At 34.7% G+C, this 23,980-nt stretch overlaps 1 protein-coding gene across 1 annotated transcript in view; it reads left to right on the forward strand.

Annotated features, from left to right (window-relative positions):
• The window catches only part of RIMS2 (regulating synaptic membrane exocytosis 2), a 761,226-nt gene that overhangs the window by 556,418 nt on the left and 180,828 nt on the right, over nt 1–23,980 (forward strand). The window contains exons 21-22 of the mRNA XM_051974462.1: nt 20,791–20,800; nt 20,922–21,094. Coding sequence (XP_051830422.1) covers nt 20,791–20,800; nt 20,922–21,094 — 183 coding nt within the window. The remainder of the gene's footprint in view (nt 1–20,790; nt 20,801–20,921; nt 21,095–23,980) is intronic.

Genomic DNA, 23,980 nt, shown 5'->3' on the forward strand with positions numbered 1-23,980 from the left:
AGCTGGAGGGGCCTAGAGAGGCCTCTTTGGCCTACTCTGTACCTAAAAGGACATTCAGTACAATTTTTACTCCTCAAAAGCAAGAAATCAATCTCTGCCTCCAGTAACAGTTTATCACATTTCCATGCAGCCCTGGTCACTTGGGAATGGAAAGCTTTTCCTGACATTAAGTCCCAGCTTGCCTCTGATTTCAGAGCTAGATTTGACAGGAAAGTAAATTGTGAAGGTAAATGAAGAGTCAAAAAATTCTAATCAGTTGAATATGTACTATAATAGTTTCATAAGGCAAGGTTAGTTAAATTAATTTTAATATTGTATCATTTGATTAATATTACTTTGTAATCTCTTCTCTTAAGATCTTCACTTCTTAGTTTTAGCTCACATAGAAAAGCCATTTCCAAAAACTGACAGAGTAATGTAGTCACACACTACTCCCTCCCAGAGCTTGGTCTGGGACTCTCTGTTTATTCCATAAACAAAAAAGCTCTGGAGGCTGAAGAAAGCAGAGGCAGAAGCAAAGGACAAAGTCGCTAGAGCTCTTGGAACCAAGCAGAGAGATAGGCCTCTAAGCTAACCGGGCTATATTGGAGATAATAAAAGATCTGAACTTTTATCACCTGGCTGCATTTTGAGAAGAAAAAGCTCACCACAACTAAGAGTTAACAAGAGCCATTTGTATGTCCCTGAAGGTGAAATAAAACCAGACAGAACCAGATCAGAGTGCCCAGATTAAGAGAGTGAGCTCAAAACTCACGACCAAACTTCATTTCTCAGATGCTCCCCCCAACCCCAAAAATGAGAAATCTGGAGTTGAGAATTCTTAGCCTACTTCTTCATTAAATACCCACCAAGTGGGACAAATACTCACTATTTGACAAAAAGTGCTGGGGAAATTGGAAAATAGTATGGCAGAAACTACACATAGATAAAACATCTCATGCCCTAAACTAAAATAAGGTCAAAATGATTTAGACATAAAGGATAATAGCATAAGCAGATTAGGAGAGCAAGGAATAATTTACCAGTCAAATCTTTGGAAAATGGAAGGAATTTATGACTAAACAAGAAATAGAGAACATTGTGAAATATAAATTAGATACTTTTGATTACATTAAATTTAAAAGTTTTTACACAAACAGAACCAGTGCAGACAAGACTAGAAAGAGAAGCAGAAATTCAGGAAACAATTTTTGCAGCCAGTATTTCTGATGAAATCCATATTTTTAAAATGTGTAGAACTGAGTCAAATTGATAAGATTACAAGTTATTCCCCACTTGATAAATGGTCAAAGGACATGAATAGATAATTTTTAGATGAAGAAATTAAAGCTATCTATAGTCACATGAAAAAGTGCTCTACATCACTATTGATTAGAGAAATGGAATTTAAAACAATTCTGATATGCCACCTTACATTTGTCAGATTGGCTAAGATGACAGGAAAAGATAATGATAAATATTGGAGGAAATTTGGGAAAACTGGGGCACTAATGTGTTGTTGATGGAGTTGTGAACTCATCTAGCCTTTCTGGAAATCAGTTTGGAACTATACCCAAAGGGATATGAAACTGTGCATACCTTTTGATCCAGCAGTGACTCTAGTGTGTCTGTATCCCAGAGAGATCAAAAAAGAGGAAAAAGGATCCATATGTGCAACTCTTTTTGTGGTAGAAAGGAATTAGAAATTGAGAGGATGTCCATCAATTGGGGAATGATTGATAAAGCTATGGCATATGTATGTAATGAAATATTCTTCTATGAGAAATGGTAAGCAGGCTGATGTCAAAAAAACCTGGAAAGACTTACATGAATTGATGCTGAGTGAAGTAAGCAGGACCAAGTTAACACTGTATATAGTTACAAGATTGTATGATGATCAATTATGATAGACTTGTATGATGATCAACTATGATAGGCTTAGCTATTCTCAGCAATACAGCAATTCAAGACAATTCCAATAGACTTGGGATGGAAAATGCCATTTGCATCTAGAGAAAGAACTATGAAAACTGAATGTGTATCAAAACATACTATTTCATCTTTTTGTTTTGTTTTTTTTTTCTTTTTTGTAGTTTCCTTTGTTCTTTTTCTCAACATCATTCATATCAAATATTATTTAAATGATTGTACATGTATAAGCTATATTAGATTGTTTGCTTTCTTGCAGAAGGAGTTTATAAGGGAGGAAAGAAAAAAATGGAACTCAAAATCTCTTTAAAATGAATGTTGAAAACTATCTTTCCATGTAATTGGAAAGATAATACACTATTATATTTGAAAAAAAATTAAAGAACTACCAATCATGCTTTGCTTTCCTCTTAACTGGAGAGGTTCTAGTAATTTGCTGTCAGGAAGACAGACAGATTTATACTGTTGCAGAAATCTCCCTTGGAGCCTTTGGCCACCAACAGAGACTATTGATCATCAATTTATTGATAATTGGCTAGATCAATTTATAAATTGATTTTTAATACCTGGAAACTTGTCCCTCAGAATTCCATATACCACAAAGATAAGATTTTAGGTTTATCATTGGTGATACATAGTCTAATTTTTATAATCCCTCCACAGTTCTGGAGTAATTAGCATGTTTTTGAGGTGTTCAGTTGTAGAAAAGATGCTATGACTAACAATATTTAGTATAGGATATTTCAGCCACATGATCTTTAATAAAACTAGAATGTGTTTATATGGTATAAAAGGTTATCCTGTTATCTTTTGTTTTTAACAATAATTTTGCCTTCAAACCATAATTCTATATTTTATCATATCATGTCTTAGTTGCCTTCCACTATTAAGACTTTTGGGAAACATAGCAACTCTTTTTAATCACTAAACTGGTAACTACTGATGAACTGCAGGGTCATGAATACATCCCTTCCAGTAAATTATTTCAAAACACATTAGATTTTGATTTATGACATGTTTAATACTAATTAAAAATATTATGAGGAAAAGCATTTTAAATTAATTCCAAGATTTTAGAGTCCAAAAGTCATCTGATTTCTCAGTTATATTCTTTTTTTTATTAGTAAGTGGCCCTATAAAACTAAGGTTATTTGTTTATTTATTTATATTATATTAATGATATTTACGTATGTGCATGAATAGCATAGTATTTGATATTTATTATGACTTGTACCCACTAATTATTCAAATTAAGTATATTTAAAAGTTGCTTTGATATTTTTCCATGTAAATAACTTAATCATTTACCTCATATATACCTAAAAAGTAGGTATTTACAATTTGGTGTTTTTTTCTGTTCACATTTGCTAAAAACATGAATTGATCTCAAAATTTCTTAAAGTGATATCTGTTCATGATAATTATGATAACATCAAGAAATGGTGTAGTATGAAGTTTAACTTAATGTTTTCTTTATAAAGTTTACTTTTCATTTAAAATATTAGCTCACACACCCAGAAAAAGAACACTGGGAAATGAGTGTGGACTACAACATAGCGTTTACTTTCTGTTATTGTTTGCTTGTATTTTTGTTTTTCTTCCCAGATTATTTTTATCTTTTTTCTAAATTCAATTTTTCTTGTGCAGCAATATAACAATTGCTATACAATAATGTATACAATATTGTACAATGCTGTACAATAATGTATATATATTATATATATAAATTGTATTTAACATATGCTTTAACATATTTAACATATATGGGACTACCAGCCATCTAGGGGAGGGTGTGGAGAGAAAGAGGGGAAAAGTTGGAACAGAAGTTTTTGTAAGGGTCAATGTTGAAAAATTACCCATGCTTATATTTTGTCAATAAAAAGCTATAACAAAAAATAAAATATTAGCTCAGATAACTGTATGATGCAAAAAGAGAATATTCTAAAGGTAAATTTTCTTCTTTAGCATTAAAATGATTGAGCTAAAAATTAGTGAAGTACAATAGAAAGATCATTGAATTTTGAATCAAAATATAAATTTGAAGTCAAATTCTGTCACTTCTTTTGGGTAACTAACAAGTTATGTAAATTTTCTAAACCTCAAATTCCTTATGTATAAAATAGGAATAGGAATGTTTTTATCTGTTTTCAAAGTTATTATGAAGATAGAATTTTATACATTATATAACTGAAAGTTATAATTGTTGTTATGAATGGATGAACTTAATTTTCCTTTCTTTTCCTAAGATAGAATTACATAAATACTCTTCTGGGTAATGAAGAGAAAACAAATATTTTCCTATCCTTCGCCATTTTCCAATCTGGATCATTTTTCTGTCTGGATGTTGAGGACAATTTTATAGCACTACCAACCATGGTTATGTGGCTGGAAATTTCAGTAAACATTTATTAAATACCTGTGGTATGCAAGGTATGAGGGAAACAAAGATACACAAAAGATACCGTCAAGTAATTTGCACATAACTCTGTGTGTGAACAAGAGTTATCCACAGATAAATAAAATACAAAGTAATTTCTTATGAGAAAAAAAAAGGAGCCACAATCCTCTAGAAAACGTGAAGAGAGAAAATATTTGAAGGGGCATTAGACAAACCTTCACATATAACATCTGAGCAAAAGCTTGAAGTAAAATAAAGATTCTAAAAGGCAAAGATGAGAGAGAAATGCATTCCAGTTCTATGAAAATAAGGAAACTAGCAACAAAATATAGGGTTCAATAAATGTTCTCTAGCAGCACAGATTGACTCTAGAATGCACAAAGGGAAGTCATGTGACAGACCAGAAAGGTGGATTGAAGCTAGATTGTAAACCTTTATATGCCAGGTGCAGGAATTTATATTTTATTTTAGGGGCAATAAGGATTCACAAAAAAGGTTTTTGAGCAAATGATATATACAATGTAGCCTATGTTTTAGGAAAGATTATGTTTAGCAAAATTATGTGAAGAATGGATTGAAAAGAGGAGAAAATAAGACTAAGAAACCAAATATAAAGGTTTTATAAGAGTTCAAATGAGAGGTGTTAAGTGCCTGAACTAAACTGGATAAATTCATACTAAAGTGTGAATGAAGATATGGACAAGGATGTGAGAGATGTAAGAGCAACATAACTTTTCAGTGAATTGGATATGTGTTAGAGTTCAAATGTTGGAGTTTGTTCTCAGAGGACAGCCGGTTTAGAGGCTTAGAGCCCTTCGGATGTCTCCAAAGCCAAAGGTTCTGTCCTTCAGCCTCTGCCTCTGCTTTCTTCTGCCTCCAACAGAGATGGAAGATCTCTCTTATCTCCTTCTGGGGGGCCCAGGCACCAATTTGCCGCGGAGAGAGGGCTTCTGGCGTAGCTCCACTGAAGTCCGTCAAAAGTGTTCTCTGCAGCAGAGTCGTTTCTCTCGAGTCTAGCGCGATCAGCCAGCCAAGAGGAAAAATATGTATATTCTGCCATAGATCCTTCATCGCTGGCTTTTTATCTGCCTCTTCTGAGAGAATGGGATTATGGGTTTTCTCCCATAGTGCTCTCTGGCCCAATGACTTTAAGGGAGGTGTGAACTCTCTTGAAGTTAGAAAGTGTACTTTGTGAAGCTAGCATACTTGTGGAGTCCAATGAGTAAAGGTGGGAACACAAGCCTTGTCTTGATTAGTTCTACTTAGTACCTTGTTTCAGGTTCTGGCCAAAACAACTTCTTGTAAGATTAGATCAACTCTAATTACTTAGCAGTTAGTAAGGATTCCAACATCTCCCCCTTTCTTTTGTTTTAAAACATAGGGGGTTTCTGAGGGGGTACACATAAATCCATCAATATGGGCCAGAACTTTGTAACAGATATACATGGTATACATAAATCCATCAACATGGGAGGCATTATACATAATTTACATGAGCACATAGCAATATAACACAGGCTAGTAGTAATGTAACAAATAACAAGAATCAATCTGAAAATTTACACATGTCCATAAGTCCTAGAAACAGTCCAATAGGATTCCATTGTCCATTAGTTCATGTGCCAGGAATCTAATAATTCTTATGAGCACAATCAGCAACAGAACCACCCGATATTTCTTGGGTCTTCTCCTTTGTTTCAAGGGTCTGCTCCATCTTTCTGCGATGGACAAGGCGAATGCGGCTCGTAGGCACCCATCTGATTCCTTCTCCACCTGTAGAGATGCAAGCAAATCCTCTCCCCCAAGCAGTTAGTCTATCTGGTCCCTTCCATTCACCACTTTCTGGGTCTCTCCACATCACCTGGCGATTATCTAAAGATAGTGGAGCTGCTCGCACTGGACACTGCTCTTCTGGTGGGTTATAAAACCTGTCTGCTGGAGCCAGTGCATCTTTATCAAAGATTAAAAAATTAATGGTATAGAGAACTAAATTTAGAAGTTCTCTAGGGTTACCCGTGGCTCCTCCTTTCTTTTGTTTTTGGAGGAGTGTCTTAATGTCTCTGTTTCTTCTTTCTACTATTGCTTGACCTTGAGGATTGAAGGGTATGCCAGTGGTGTGTAGAATCTTATACTGTGCACAAAAGTGTTCAAAATGTTTGGAGGTATATGCCGGTCCATTATCTGTTTTTATTTCTTGTGGCACACCCATAATTGCGAATGCTTGAATGAGGAATTCAGAGACCACTCGGGCTGTCTCTTTTGCTGCTGGTATGGCAAAAGTGAATCCTGAAAAGGTGTCTACCACAACGTGGATAAAAGACAGACGACCAAAAGATTTATAATGAGTCACATCCATTTGCCAGATTTCATTGGGTCTCAAACCACGAGGGTTCTTCCCTGGAGGCAGTGTAGGAGCGTGGAAGGGAAGGCAAGCTGTACAGCTTTTCACTATGCTCCTAGCTTCTTCTTTTGTAATCCCAAACTGTAAACGCAAAGCTCGAGCAGCCTGATGGTATTTAGAATGGGATTCCTGGGCCTCCTGAAATAAAGGCGTACTGGCCAATATAGTTAAAAGGCTATCTGCCTTTGAATTTCCATCAAAAATAGGACCTGGAAGTCCACTATGTGAATGGACATGCAGGATATAAATCTTTCCTGGATGCTTTCTCACTTGCTCTTGAAGTTCCTTAAAGAGCTGATATATATTAGAAGCTGCAAATTTTATTTGGGCTGTGGCAATTCTTTGTACCACACCTACTGAATAGGCTGAATCAGATATTATATTTATGTCGCCTGGGTAATAAGTGAGAGCTAGCATGATCGCATATAATTCGTTCTGCTGAGTGGACTGAAAAGGAGTTCTGACTACTCTTTTTACAGTTAGATCATGAGAGTATACAGCACAAATATTTTGTTTGGCTGCGTCTGTAAAGATGGTTGGTCCTTCAAGCGGAACCTTAGAAACCTTCTCTTCAAAAATCCATTGCCAATTATGTAGTAGTCTGGTTATCTTTAATGGAGATCCATGTGCAAAATTTGGAGCCATGGCCAATAAAATCTGCCACTCTGGGATGGTTTCACAGCATGCATTAATTTGTGCATTTGTATAGAAGGTATATATCTTGTCAGGTCTTGTCCCAGATAATTGTATTGCTCGCTTAATGGCCTTTAATAGAATCCTAGCCACAAGCACTGGGTAAGGCGTAAGGCTTTGTTCTGGTTGTGCTGGGAGGTTCACCCACTCTATCACACTGTCTCCTTGATGAAGGACTGCTGTGGGTGCTTCTTTCGTAGCAAAAACTGATATTTCCAAGGGTTTTTGAGTTACTCTCTCAACTACATTGGATAAAGCCAGTTCAACTTCTCTCAAGGTCTCTTGAGCTTCTTTTGTAAGCCGGCGTGGTGAATTTAAAGCAGTGTCTCCCCTTAAAATGTCATATAGGGGTTGCAATTGATTGGTAGTTAAACCTAATACTGGACGCATCCATTGGATATCTCCTATTAATTTTTGGAAATCATTTAAGGTGTTCAACCTCTCTGTTCTTAAAGACAGTTTTTGTAGTGTAAGTGCCTTAGGATATATTTCATATCCTAAATATTGAAAAGGAGCATGTCTTTGAATTTTTTCTGTAGCGATATGAAGTTTGTAGTATCTTAGTGTTTCTATGGTTTTTTGTAGACATGCTTCTAGAATTTGTTCCTCCGGGGCACATCCCAAAATATCATCCATATAATGTAATAGCATAACTTTTGGAAATGCTTTTCTTATTGGAGCAAGAGCAGCAGCAACATACATTTGACACATAGTGGGGCTGTTCTTCATACCCTGTGGCAAAACCGTCCATTCATATCTTTTATAAGGCTCAGCTAAATTGACACTGGGCACCGAAAAGGCAAATCTCTTCATATCCTCCTTATCCAGAGGAATGGAATAGAAACAATCCTTGATGTCTATAACCCAAAGAGGCCATTCTCTAGGAAGCTGAGTAGGAGATGGAAGTCCAGGCTGAAGAGTTCCCATAGTTTCCATCTGTTCGTTCACTTTTCTTAAATCAGTGAGCATCCTCCATTTTCCTGATTTCTTTTTTACAACGAACACTGGTGAATTCCAAGGACTTAGAGAAGGTTGTAAATGCCCTTGTTCAAGCTGCTCCTGTACTATATCTAATAAGGCCTGAATTTTATCGCTACTTAAGGGCCACTGTTCTATCCACACTGGTGTATCAGTTTTCCATTGGATAGGAATAGGTGAAAGTGTTGGCAGGCCTTCAACAGCAGCCCTGCTTAAAAAACCGAAGTACTCATTTTTAACCCCAATTGTTGTAAAACGTCTCTTCCCCACAGATTGATGGGGATTTTTTCAACTATAAAAGGAGTAAAAACTCCTGTTTTGCCTTCAAAAGTCCATCTCATAGGGGCAGCACTAACTTCAGCTGCTATTGATCCTCCTACTCCAGACATATAGGTATCTGCTTTAATCTTTGGCCAGTGACTGGGCCAATTGGCACCTCTAATAACTGTACGATCCGCACCTGTGTCTACCAATCCTTCCAATGGTAGGCCATTTATATAGATAGTGAGCATAGGTCGGTCAGCCGTTACTGCTGCTGTCCAGTATATTTCTGGTTTTTGTGGTCTGGAGTCAGAACCTGGGTGACTATCACGAGGCTGCTTATTAGGATTCTGTATGAGTAACCCTGATGCTACTACGTCTCCTGGGTGATAAGTCACACATTGACTACCTGTATTAGTGACTGGGATATTATCTACACATTCCCCAGTTTCCCACATCAGTGTGTGGATGGACACTGTTTTGTACATACAAGAAGGTGAAATGGTCAAGCCTACTGTGCCTGGAGGTAAGGGATCCATAGGCTGGAGAGGAACAGATTTCACCTCTCCAGGGGGTATCTCAGTTGTCCCAGCTGCATACAGCTCTATTCTCCCCAATTGTAATTCCCTTCTGCCATCAGGTTGCTTCCTGGGTGGTTGACTGTGTAATCCCCTTCTCCCATCATATGGCTTTCTGGTTGATTGGTCATGTCTGGGTACTGGACTTCTAGGCACTCTCTGGGTGCACCATTGGCTGCCATCATGCCCCAAGTGTTTTTTGCCTTGGGCCCTGGGGCTGGGCTCCTCATCCCGTTTCCCTGAATCTGTCTGCATTCTGAGGCCCAATGGAAGCCTCTGTTGCATTTTGGACATGGGGTTTGGGGTCTTGTTCTCCCACCTTGTCTTCCCATTCTATCTCTATACCAACATTGAGCTTTCAGATGTCCTACTTTTCCACACTGAAAGCATCTACGAGTCTCTCTGGAAGTCCCTTGCCAAGAGGGATTCTGTCTTCTCATGTTTGGATTTTGGGAAGTCTGCATCATAGCCTGGCTATAAAAGGCACCTGTGTCCACTGTGGCACAGCGTCTTATGAGTTCCTCTAAAGGAGCATCTTTGCGCAGTCCTAGTATAATTCTTCTGCAAACCTCATTAGCATTTTCCTTAGCAAGTTGCCTTATCAAGATGTCTGTTATTGCATTTTCTCCATTTGTTCTTATGATAGCTGTCTGCAAGCGTCCCACAAAGTCAGCGAAGGGTTCATTTGGCCCTTGTGTTATTTTTGTGAAGGCCCCCCCTTTGTCGTCTTTATTGTGGAGGGAAGCCCACGCTTTGATAGCATTATCAGCAATTTGCTGATATGCTGCTACAGAATAACTAATTTGTGCTGTGACATCTGCATAAGGACCTGTACCTGTTAGTAGGTCACAGGTGATTGCAGTATGAACTCCACTTTGAATATTTTGTTGGGCTTGTATCCTACAGAGTTCACTATATTCAGAAAGCCACAAGTAGTTCTGTCCAGGTTCTAGGCATATTTTTGCTATCGATTTCCAGTCATTAGGGGTCAAGATTTCAAAAGACAAATTTTGCAATAGCATCTTAACATAAGCTGATGTAGCCCCATAAAGAGTGCAAGCTTTTTTCAGGTCTTTGAGGATTTCTATATCAAAAGGTGAGTATCTTCTACTTTCTTGACCTGAAGAATTAAACTGTTGAATTACAGGAAAAATGTGGTGTTGAAATTCTGCTACATTTTTCCCTTCTTCTCTGGCCTTAATTAGTCCCTTTTGCAATCTAGTCAAAGGAGCAGCTGGATGCTGGGGGGGAGGTGCTGGATGCCGGGGGGAGGTGCTGGATGCTGGGGAGGAGGTGCTGGATACTGGGGGGGAGGTGCTGGATACTGGGGGGGAGGTGCTGGATGCTGGGGGGGAGGTGCTGTTGCTGTCACTGCCCCCCCCACTACCCCTCCTCCCTCCATCCAGGAGGGTGGAGTTGATGAAGGAAAGTCAATTACCTGCTCCTCAGGTGGGGCTGAGGCTGCCTCGGATTCACCCCACCCTTGAGCCTCACTTAAGTCTCCCTGCCCTGTGGGGATATGGCCATTAATCTGTTCTTTGTCTTCCTCCTTTATCTCAGGCTTCCCCCTTGGCTATTCCTAGAGTTTTTTCCTTTTTTCCTAGAACAAGTACGGTATTTTAAGGCTATTTGTATGGTATTATATAAAAAAAATACTTCAATGGAAACTGAACGAGGACCGTTTTCATTGTAATATGCGGAGAGCTGTTGACCAACCAATGCCCAGTTTTTTAGAGAGATTTTCTCTTCCTCTAAGAGCCAAGGGGAGGTGCGTTTTAATGTAGCCAGAAGTCTAGCTGCCTGTCCCCAAGTTACAAGTAGCCCTTGATCTTCTATCAGCTTAAGCAGGCTTTCTATAGCACCACTCCTGGGTGGGTCTGGGGTTGGGGGGGTTGAGGTGGGGGACGGAGAATCTTTACCTAGGATCTGTCCCATTTCAGCCAAAAAAGGTTGTACTCACTCAGTTCCTGGTCACTGGAGACTTCTTGTGAAAGTAGGGTCCTTGGTTCCCACGCTTGGGCGCCAAATGTTAGAGTTCAAATGTTGGAGTTTGTTCTCAGAGGACAGCCGGTTTAGAGGCTTAGAGCCCTTCGGATGTCTCCAAAGCCAAAGGTTCTGTCCTTCAGCCTCTGCCTCTGCTTTCTTCTGCCTCCAACAGAGATGGAAGATCTCTCTTATCTCCTTCTGGGGGGCCCAGGCACCAATTTGCCGCAGAGAGAGGGCTTCTGGCGTAGCTCCACTGAAGTCCGTCAAAAGTGTTCTCTGCAGCAGAGTCGTTTCTCTCGAGTCTAGCGTGATCAGCCAGCCAAGAGGAAAAATATGTATATTCTGCCATAGATCCTTCATCGCTGGCTTTTTATCTGCCTCTTCTGAGAGAATGGGATTATGGGTTTTCTCCCATAGTGCTCTCTGGCCCAATGACTTTAAGGGAGGTGTGAACTCTCTTGAAGTTAGAAAGTGTACTTTGTGAAGCTAGCATACTTGTGGAGTCCAATGAGTAAAGGTGGGAACACAAGCCTTGTCTTGATTAGTTCTACTTAGTACCTTGTTTCAGGTTCTGGCCAAAACAACTTCTTGTAAGATTAGATCAACTCTAATTACTTAGCAGTTAGTAAGGATTCCAACAGATATGAAGTATGAGAGGGAAGGAAAAATCATTAATGATTGAACGTTCAAGCCCGAATAATTAAGAAGATAGTAGTTCCAGCTACATAAAAATGCAAAGTTGGTAGGAAAGCCCGGAAAAGATTGACTATGGTTAAGTTTAATTTTGAACATGCCAAGTTTATGGTAGTAACAATATGTATAGATGATGATACAGAATAGAAATTCAAGAAATACATTAGATCTGGATATTTAGATTAGGGAGTAATATTATAGAAATATATATAGATATATAGAAAATAAAAATAATTTGTATTATAGAAAATTTAAAAGTTTTTACACAAAAATCCAATAAAGCTAAGATTAAAAGGAACACAATTAAGAGGGAAATTGCTTTAAGTTTTTCTGATAAAGATCTCATTCTCCAGTTAAATAAAGAATGAATTCAAATTTACAAGAAAAAGAAATATTCAAAGTATATATGAACAAGCAATTCCCTCCATTATTTAAAATATTTTATTTTTTCCAATTCTAATTTATTTTTCCAGATATAGCAAAGATAATTTTCAGCATTCACCTTTGTAAAACTTTGCATTCCAGATTTTTCTCCTTCCCTCTCCCACCTCTCACCTCCCCACGACAGCAAACAATCTGAAATAGATTAAATATATGAAATTCTTCTAAGCATATTTCCATATTTGTCATATTGTGCAAGAAAAATCAGATCAAGTGGAAAATACACAAGTAAGAAAAAAGCCAAGCAAACAAACAACAAATGGTAAAAATACTCTGCTTTGATCAATATACAATCTGCACCTCTCTCTGGATATAGATGGCACTTTCCATCAGAAGTCTAGAGGGATTGCCTTGAATCACAGTATTGTTGAAAAGAGCAAAGTCTATCACAAATGATCATCACATAATATTGTTGTTAACTGTGTGCAGTATTCTCTTCATTCTGTTTAGTTAACTTAGCATCAGTTCATGTATGTATTTCCAGACTTTTCTGAAATCAGCCTGTTCATCATTTCTTTTAGAACAATAATATTCCATTACATTAATATACCATAGCTTATTCAGCCATTCCCCAACTGATGGGAAATCTGACTCAATTTCCAGGTTCTTTCCTCTACAAAAAGGGCTGCTACAATTATTTTTGCCCAGATGACTCCTTTTCCCTCTTTGATGAACTGTGTGGGATAGAGATCTAGTACAGACATTTCCGAATCTAAGAATGTGCACAGTTTGATAGTTCTTTGGGCATGGTTCTAAACTGCTCTCCAGAATGGTTGGGTCATTTCACAACTCCACCAATAATGCATTACTGTTCCAGTTTTCCCATATCTACTCCAACATTTATTCATTCTTTTCCTGTCCTCTTGGCCAGTCTGACAGCTATGAAGAAGTACCTCAGAGTTGTGTTAATTTGCATTTCTTTAATTAATAGCGATTTTGAGCATTTTTATATGATTAGAAATGGCTTTAATTCCTTCATCTGAAAATTATCATGAACAAGCAATTCTCAAGGGAAAAAAATTGACACTTTCTAGAGAAAAAAATGCTTCAAATAACTACTGAGAGAAATACAATTCAAAGCAAACCTGAGATTCCATATGACATCTATCACATTGACAAAGATGATAAAAATGTAAAATGATATATGTTGGAGAGACTGTGGGATAACAGGTACATTGATTCACACTGTTGATAGGCTCAAATGCAAAGATGTATTCCAAAAAAAAAATTGGAATTTTACAAAAAAAGTTACTAAATAGTACATCTCCTTTGATCCAGAAATACCACTGCTATGGCTATATGCAAAAGAAGAAAGATTACTATATGTAAAAAAATTATAACTCTTTTTGGCAAAAAAGACCATCAGTTGAGAAATAACTACATATAAATATGATGGAATACTGTAAGAAATGAAGATATTTCAGTTCAAAGAGGCATGTAAAAACATATGAATCTCTACTGAATAAAGTAAACAGGACCAGAAGAACAATTTATACTATCATATAAATATTATAAGAATGAACAGTTCTGGAGACTTTTATAAACTGATGCAGAATTAAATAAGCAGAACCAGAACAATTTATACATTAATGTCACAGTAAAGACATATAACTTTGAGAGCTTTTAGAACACTATTCAACAAAGTGATATCCCTCTTGACAAAGAAATGATAGGTTATTGTGCAAAATAAGAAATATATATACATGTGCATGTGTAATTTGTTTATCACTATTGAGAATCTTACTTGACTTGTGAGTTTGTTTACGATCTTTTTTAAAGGAATGGGAGGGAGAGAAAAATACACACACATATGTATATATACATACATGTATATAAATACATGTACATAAATTGTAAATTTATAAAGTTGTTCGACTATAAGGTTTTTTTCCTTCTTTTTTAAGGACTGGGGAGCAGGAAGTAAAAAAATAAATTTTTGCTAATTGACAAAAACATTTCTTAAAAAAAGTTTGGATTTCTGGTCATATGAAAAAAATGCTCTAAATCACTGTTGTTCAGAGAAATGCAAATTAAAACAACCCTGAGGTATCACTTCATACCTCTCAGCTTGACTAAGATGATAGGAAAATATAAGGATAAATGTTGAAAGGGATGTGGGAAAACTGGCACACTAATACATTTTTGGTGGAGTTATAAACATATCCAATCATTCTGGAGAGCAATATGGAACTATGCCCAAAGGACTATCAAACTGTGCATATTCTTTGATCCAGCAGTGTATCTACTGGGTCTGTATTCCAAAAAGATCATAAAAAGGGGGGGGGAAGGACCCACACATACAAAAATGTTTGTAGCAGCCCTTTTTCTAGTGATTAGATACTGGAAATTGAATGGATCCCTGTCAGTTGGAGAATGGCTAAATAAGTTAAGGTACATGAATATTATGGAATATTATTGTTCAATAAGAAATTACCAGCAGTATGATTTCAGAGAGTTCTGGAGAGACTTACATGAATTGATGCAAAGTGAAGTGAGTAGAACCAAGAGAACATTATGCACAACAATAGCAAGATTATGCATGATTAATTCTGATGAACATGGCTTTCTTTGAGGTGATTTAAATGAGGTGATTTGAGGCCAATTTCAATATGGAGAAAACCATCTGCATCCAGAGAGAGAACTGTGGGGACTGAATGTGGATCACAACATAGTATTTTTACATTTTTTGTTGTTTGCTTGCTTTCTGTTTTCTTTCTCATTTATTTTCTTTTTGATCTGATTTTTCTTGTGCAGCATGATAATTGTGGAAATATGTCTAAGAGAATTGCACATGTTTAACATATATTGGATTGCTTGATGACTAAAGGAGAGAGCGGGGAGAAGGGAGGGAGAAAATATTTAAAATACAAGGTTTTGCAAGAGTGAATATTGAAAACTATCTGTGCATATATTTTGAAAATAAAAAGCTAAAAACAATAAAATTAAAATTAAAATTAGGAGATTTGGGATGTTTATGCTAGAGATGTAAAATATGGCATGCATATACAGATGAGTTCACTATATTGTTAATTGTGATCAATTGTTTGACTTTACAAGAGAGCTTTCACAGAGGGTAATTATAAATATTTGTAATGTAAAAAGAAATCCTACCAATACAACTTTAAAAAAGAAAATTGAAGGTGATAATGAGAGATGGATGAGAAGAGGAAGAATGGTTAATTAATGAGATAAGATTAGTAACAACACAGAAAGAATTAGATTGGCAAAAACCAAAAATGTCCACTTCTTTCTCTAAGTATGAGCAAAGGAGGATGGTATATGGATATATTGAGGTTTTCTTTTTTTGGTTGTTTGTTTGTTTTTTGCTGAGGCAATTGGATTAAGTGACTTGCCCAAGATCACACAGCTAGAAAGAAGACGTGCACAACAACATCAGTAAATTTCTGACTTCTGGCCCAGTGGTCTATCCATTGCATTCACTGAACCCCCTAACCTTCTAACTGCTAATGTTTAGCTCCAGAAACATTCAGCATAATGAATAAAATTAAAGATGTCAGGAGTTGACCTAAAGTTGAAGCTTAGCAGAAATATAGGAAAGAGCCCTTTCATAACATTTCTCATATATGTCCTTTTCTTTCATATAATACAGCCATGACCCTTGGTGAAGTCAGACTCTCATCATTTTACACACCTAAATTGCTGCCTTCTGATTGCTTTTTCTATCACTAGTACCTCTCTACTTCTTTCCATCTTCCACTCAACTATCTCACACATAATCCTAAAACACAAGTCTGATAAGATCACTTTCTAATCTGTAAAATTCAGTGACTTCTTATATAATATATACAAATATAAAATCCTCTTTTTTTTTTGGCTTTTAAAGCCTTTCATATCTTGGCCTCTTTCTACATTTCCAATCTTCTTATGCCTTTGTCCCACCACTTATTCTGCTATCCAGTGACATTGACCTTGCTGTTCTGAGAACAAAATACACCATCTCCTAAATTTTGCTTTTTAAGTGACTGTCTCCCAGACCTGGAACATTCTCTTTTCACATCTCTGTCTCTTAGCTTCCTTCAAGTCCCTGCTAAAATCTCATTTTTTATCAGAAATCTTTCTTGATTTTTATGCCTTCTCTTTGTTGATTATCTCCAATTAATCTTGAATGCATCATCTATATGCTAGCTTTCTTATTAAGCTGTGAGTCCCTCTTGAGGTGTGGGGGTGGGAGATTGCCTTTTGCTTTTCTTTGTTATCTCTCAGCACTTAGTACCTGTTACATAAGAGATCATTAATAAATGTTTGTTGATTGACTGAATGATATTTTTACAGGAGGGAAAAGAAACCCAGAATAGCAATAAAGAAATAGGAAAATTAATAGAAGTGATTGAGCAATGTAAAACCACAATGTAGAAGAATAGCAAGAATAGAGCATGAGCCTAAGATTACATTGAGTTGTTACTGATTATAGCTAGTTCTCTTTTTAGTTCAAAAAGCTTTGATTTCCACATGTTTCATTGAAGATGAAGATCAAATAATTGGACAAGGCTATTAGTCATAATGCCATTTTAGCATTATAGAAGAGGAAGAAGCTACTTATAACACTCCAGTATTAATTTGCTTCTATGAAGAAAATGTTTCCTTAAAAATGTATTTCCAAGGCATACAAAGGAATTCAATGGCAAAATATGATTCAGTATTTATGCTTGCTTTAATCACAAGTTTAGGAACATGCTTATTCCATAGTTAAGAATATGTGTACTGTATAGTATTTTATAGTTTGTATTTAATTAAATAACAAAAATTAGTCTCAGCATGTCAATTTAACAATTTTAGAAAATAAAGTTTAAGATATTGTCTATGACTAGGTCTGTTTTTATAGGTTGCATTTAATTCAACTGTGTCTTAAATATTATCTTGAAGATATAAAATAACATCTTTCCAGTTGTCTTTTTAAAAATTTCTTTTTGTGTACTCTACAAGCCAACTATATTAGTTTACACACAGTTGCTCTCCATCTCTATTGTCTTTTCTCTGGTTGTGCACCATGCTTATAATGCTCCCTCTCCCTCCTAACCTGTTTTTCTTAAATTTCCTGGCTCCCTTTAAGACTCAGTTCCAACACCATCTTTTTTCAGAAAGCCTTTTCTGATCCTCCTTACTCCTTCCACTCTTTGTCTCTAACATATCTTTCCAATTTCTCTACATATAATTCATATGTATCTATTTATTTAAATACATCTATTTATTGAAACATTGTCTTCCTCATTCTGATATAAGGTCCTTGTGGACAATAACTGTTTTTGGCCTTCATATCTCTAGTGCCTATCATAATATCTGACACATAGCAAAGGCTTAATAAATGTCTGGGGGAAAAATCAGAACAAATTTAGTCAACACTCATTAAAGCCACTTTCCAGAAACACTGGTAAGTTGAATGTTAAACACTGTAAGATTTGATGCACCTTTTATTTGGCACTGTGTCTGGCTAACTGAGAAAATGACCCAATATTTATTCTGAAATTAATTCTGTTGTTTCTTACAAGAATAATATTACATATTTATAATATTAAAGCAACCACAAACTGAGATCTCATCCTTTTCTCTGACCATATTTTGCTTTACTCCATTTATATAATTATTTTTCCAGTTATGTCTCGGTCAATTAACTTTTAAAAAATAATTCATTGTGTGGGTACTATAAATAATCTATTATATTTAATATTGTTTCTGTTGACATCCTCTCTGCTTCAGGTGGTCCTCTCAACATATAGCTTCAAATTTAATTTGGCTTATTTCATATTGCATGCAAAATATAATCTAAATTACATTTAAATTCAGAAGCTTTACTAAGTGTTTCCTCATAATTTTCCTTAAACACAGATCTTACCATATGTCTCCCCTATTCAATAAATTCTAGTTTGTCTCCCTTATCTCTACAATTAAATACAAACTCCTCAGTTTGACTTTTAAAGTCCTTCATCACATGATTCTATCCTCTTTCCACCTCCCTTATATATTATTCTCCTTCCCATATTCTGTTGTTTATCCGAACTGGCTTTTTCTCTGATACATACAACATTTCATTCATGATTTCAAGTCTTTATTTGCTCATGCCTGGAATGTACTTCTTTCCCATTCAATTTTTCCAAGTTAAACCTCAAACTGCACCTTCTAAACAAAGTATTTATTTCCTCATCCTCCAATTGCTAATGCCTCCTTAACCCTCCTGCGACTACTTTGTGTTTAATTAAATGTATGTATTTTGCACTTATTCTGAATATACTTAACTATGACTATGTCACCTCTTATTGTAAAATGTTATTTGAAAAGAGGGATTGTTTCATTTTTTGGGATTGTATCTATATTCTCAGCACCTAGCATAGTTCCTGGAATAGAGTAGACACTTAATAAATGCTTTCTGATTGACTGTTCACCAAGTAACTTTGGTAAATTAAATATTTAAATTTTAATGTATATAATTTAATATCTACATTAAATTTTGAGGTTTTTAATTTAATGCCTTACCTCTTTATGACAAAAAATGAAGTAAACTTTCACATGATTTGGATACATTTATTAAAGTGGTATTCTGGACAAAATTTAAAAGTTAATTTTTAAAACAAATTTTGGAATTACTCCTTGCTACCATGCCTCTTGGTGCTAAACTGAATTTGTCAGCATGAAGTGAGAAAGATAAGATTTTGTTAGGAATATTCTATTAAAATTCAAACTTACAAGTTATTTTTGTAGTATAAATGTCTTCCAGAAGAGTCAGGAAAATTTCTGAAAAATTAATTGCATTCATTATGTTAATGGAATTTTTCTTCATAAGTGAGAAGAGGCTGATTCCCCTTTGACTCAGATGACTATTAATAAGTTTAGCTAGAATATTCATTTTGCAGAAGAATAAAATCAGGCAGACACTGAGAAGTGAAATGACCTTTCCCCCACTTACATGGGTAATTAGTGAAAATTCTGGCACTAGACTACAATTTCTTGACTCTTAGTCCATTGTTCCCCACCATCCCAACTATACCAAACTATAATGACATTACCCACATGCACACACACACACACACACACACACACACACACACACACTCATACATCTATATTGTACATATATATGTATGTTTATATATGTGGTTTTGTGGGAAGCTTTTCATGTTGGAAGCTTCTGCTAAGGAACTATCTTTACAAATGAAGATCTTCATCTTCTCTACCTGGAAGAACTAAGAAATTAAGGGACTTATTCAGTGTTAGATAACCAGTATGTTTCAAGACTTGAACTTAGGTCTCGATGTCAGAGCAAACTTTTCACTAATCCATGCTATTGCTTATAATATTTTGAGATGAAAATGTACTATTGTATGCAGTATGATGCTGTCAAATGTATTTGGTTACATGTTTCCTTCATAAAATTTACCATTATGGCGATTATCAAATAAGACAGAGAAGATTCTCTATTAGTTATCATCCTGTTAATGTGAACTCCATATGCTGTCTGGTTATGTTATAATTATAAATATTATTAAATATAAATCTCTTGAATCATTACTAAGACTCTCTGAACAATCAAAACAGAACTAAATTATATTCAGTATAATTTGTTTTACTCATGTTTTATCTTCCATTTATTTGAAAAATAATAAATTGTCAGTGGATAGAGTTCTGGGCCCAGAATGAGGAAAACTGGAGTTCGCATTTTATCTTAGAAACTCATTAAATGTATTATCCTGGGCAAGTCATTTAACCTCTGTTTGCTTCAATTTCCTCATCTATAAAATGAGTATAATAGCACCTATCTCAAAGGGTTGTTATAAAGATTAAACGAGATAATATTTGTAAAGTGATTAACAGAGTGTGACATTTAGTAGCTGCTTATTCCCCCATCTATTCACTAGAATATTAAATTAATCAAAAAACTATTTCCTGACTACTTTAGAAAACAGCAGCTTTACTACTGTAAACGAATATCAATTTGATCATTGTAATTTCATTGTAAATTATATTGAGCTCTTCTAGTAAGCTTAAAATTATCTGAAATTCTTTGATATAGTTTAGAGATGTCTCTTGAGATTTTTAGGATGGTGATGTGATCATTTGGCTTATAGGCATCATACTGTTTTCATGGAAACATGACAGTGGAAAGCGAATTGTTAAAGAAATCAATAGTCAGTACTTTAGCTTTTGTAAATACAATTAGACATTTTATAATAATTATTTTTTATTTGAAAATCAAAATCTTCATTTTTATTGTTAAACAAAATCCTTATATTTTATTCACTGTTTTCCTCTCTCTTTTCACTCTCCCACACTTTTCCTTCTGTCTTCTCCTCCTCTCCCCCAATACAACTCATCATAATATAAAAGCCTTAATGACCAAGATTAAAATATTCTAAAAATGTTCTAATGTCATCTGTATAAACAAATAATTTTGTATATATTGAACGGTTTTTTGGGGTAATTGTTTTTTACTTTTGTGTTAGAAACAGTACAGTGAGTTTTTTTAAACAGTGGTGTTCCTGTGAAAAATTTAGATCCTGAAAGAAAAAAAAAGACAAGATTGCTTTGTGTTTGTGCTCATAACTTCTATATGTTTGTTGATCTGTGTCAACAGTATCGCTCAGGGAGAGATCTTCATCGAGGGGCGGACAATATTTCCACTAAATCTTCAGACAGTGATGTAAGTGATGTGTCAGCTGTATCAAGAACTAGCAGTGCATCTCGTTTCAGCAGCACAAGTTACATGTCTGTTCAATCAGAACGACCAAGAGGAAATAAGAAAATCAGGTGAGTAAATGGAACTTAAGTGGTCAACCTAAGTGACTTTGATTTTTCCTTTGAAGAAAACTAAAGTATACTTTCCTAACAGTTATATATACACACATACACATCAAGCATTAAGGTAAAAGAACATTGGAGGCATGATTTACATTATTAGGATATTATTTCAAATTTCTTGGACAGGAAAAATTTTCTTGAAGCCAGTAAGAATTTCTTCTACTATACAATATGCAATGGTAGCAATGTCCTTACTTTTTTTCATGTAAACTATTTTAATTAAATAATTGTATATATATGTATGTATATATATATATATATGTATATATATATATATGTAAATACTTTGTATTAACATGTATCTGCTATATGGGGATTTAAATTATTGAACATAGCTATTTTCTAGAATGCTTGCTGAACATGGAAAAATGTTTGACAGGACAGTTTTAACACTTTTATTAATAGAATTTCTATTATACTACTCTTAAGTTTTCACAGATGCATGAAACAAATCTTTTATAAGGAAATTCAAAATGCACTTCATAAATTCCTTTAAAATAGAAAGTTATATTTTACATCTAATCTATTAAAATTTCAGGTACATCAAGTAAAAAAAAATAATGTAATTATTCTTCATGGATAAAAAAAGTATCTGTAACACAGATTCCATATGCTTTTGCCTTGTTTGCATACAGCCTCATGTGAGGGGAAATTGTGATTTACAAACTATTCTGAGTAAGTTGGCCCCTTAGTGCTTTTTTTTGGTAAATACAAGTTTTCAACTTTAACAATAATACAGAATTTTGATTTATATTTTCCTATTTTACTTTTTTCATCCTCCTTTCTGTTTAATTTATTTTTGTCTATTATATGCATGTTTTCCCCTGACTTTCTTTTTTGTTTGTTTGTTTGCATGCCTTCTTCAATTTTGGTTGTCTACAAAAGATCAAAAGAAATAGAGGAGGGTGGGCAAGAAGGGAATATGCATGAGGAGATAGTTCCTGAGGAAAAGAAACAGGAAGAAGAATTGAAGGAAGAAGGCAGTATTGAAAAAGAACAAGGGGAAAAGCCAACAAAAAATTCAAGTAATGAAAAAGACAGAGAATCAGGAGGTGAGGAAAAAAATCAAGATAAAACTGAGGAAAGTAAAGAAACAGAACAGTGTAATTCAAAAGATTTACAAAGACGATTCTCTCAAGATGATGACAGGTAATATTTACTTATTTCTGTAGAGATTTCCCATAAGTAACTTAGCTCCTCTTCCTCAGCATTGAAAACTGTTTCATTTAATTTGTTTTATTTTTCTTCTTTTTTTATTTCTATTTCATTCTTGTTACAATTTTTGAATGCCTTAAAATTTTCTTCTATAATTTATTGAAATCATGCCAATTAATAATTAGTCATACTCATGTATCTTCAATTTCAGTTTACTGAATTATAATTTTGAGCTTTAATTTGTAAGATTGTTCACATGTGCTGAATCAGATTAGATTAAGGACTTCTTTTTTAGGTCATTTAAATCAATTATACTGCGTGAATTTCATAATAAAATTGACGTTTTCTAGAATCTGCACAAATTTCAAAAATACTGTTTGTATAAGTGATATATATTTTGACCAAGTCTTTATAATAGTAAAACTTAAAAACTGTTGAAAATTTTAGCCTACTTACTAAATAATTAGGTAATCATGCAAAATAAATTAAATATGAACAAGAAGACTCAGAAATAAATGACTAAGTAGCCAGCCATTGTTGATACAGTAACAAAAAAAAAAAAAAATTGTGCCCTGAGAAGTTCAGACATCAAAATGTTTCTGAGCTTTTTAATATTCTTTCCTTTGAGGCCTCCCATCCCATAACAATAACAACAAAAATAAAATAGATAAGAAAATATTCTGGAAAGTTAGTCCTAATTAAATTTATTCTGAGGCAAATGTAACAAAATGATTCCTCTCCTTGAAAAAAGCATACTACAATCAAGGAATTCTCTGTGAGGGAGGTTTTATTTAAGACATGACAGCTTTTAGCTTGATTGGAATAACTGATTAGTTTTAGGGGAGATTAAGATAATATGATGGAAAGTAAACAAGCTGAAAAAGCAAGCTATAAAAACACACAATTTAATACCTTATAATGATGACTGTTATATAGTATCCTAAGGTTTGTGAAATATTTTATATATCTTATTTTATTCTTATCATAACCTATGAAGTACATACTGTTACTACTCCCAATTTACAGATTAAGAAGCTGAAACTAAGAGATGTAATTTGATCAGGGTCACACAGCTAATAAATATCTTAGACATTATTTGAGTTCATATATCTTCCTAATTTCAAGTCTTGTGTTATCCCCTGTATCAAGTAGGGAACAGAACATAAAAATATCACAAGAGCAAAAAATTAATACATTGTGATACAAATATCTGAAATTTCTCATATCAAATCCAATTATCTTAAAGATTTACACTCATAAACATAAAGGTTGAAAAGATCTTGAAGTTCAGGTACTACAAAAACTTCATTTTCTCGGTGAAGAAACTAAGTCCCAGAAAGTTTAAATGTCTTGTCCGAAGCCTTACATCTAGAAAGGGGTGCAATTGGAACTTGAACCAAGACTTTTTTATCTCTATGGCCAATGGTCTTTCCAAAGTTGTCTATTGCAATTGATTTCTTAAAACTTCCCTTGAATTAGTCAGAAATTTGATATTTTGGTAAATTAAACTATAATTTTACTTATGATTGGTCATCAATATGTATATTATGCCAAAATTTGGATCATTATAAAGTAATATAATTCCTGCTTGGGAATTATTCCTGATTTATTAAGGCATTGAATATGGGAAATCATTTTTCCTAATGGGAGTGTTGTCTAATCAGATCACCTAAGACATTT

The sequence above is a fragment of the Antechinus flavipes genome, chromosome 1 (genome assembly GCF_016432865.1).
Source record: "Antechinus flavipes isolate AdamAnt ecotype Samford, QLD, Australia chromosome 1, AdamAnt_v2, whole genome shotgun sequence".
In the NCBI taxonomy this organism is placed as follows: domain Eukaryota; kingdom Metazoa; phylum Chordata; class Mammalia; order Dasyuromorphia; family Dasyuridae; genus Antechinus; species Antechinus flavipes.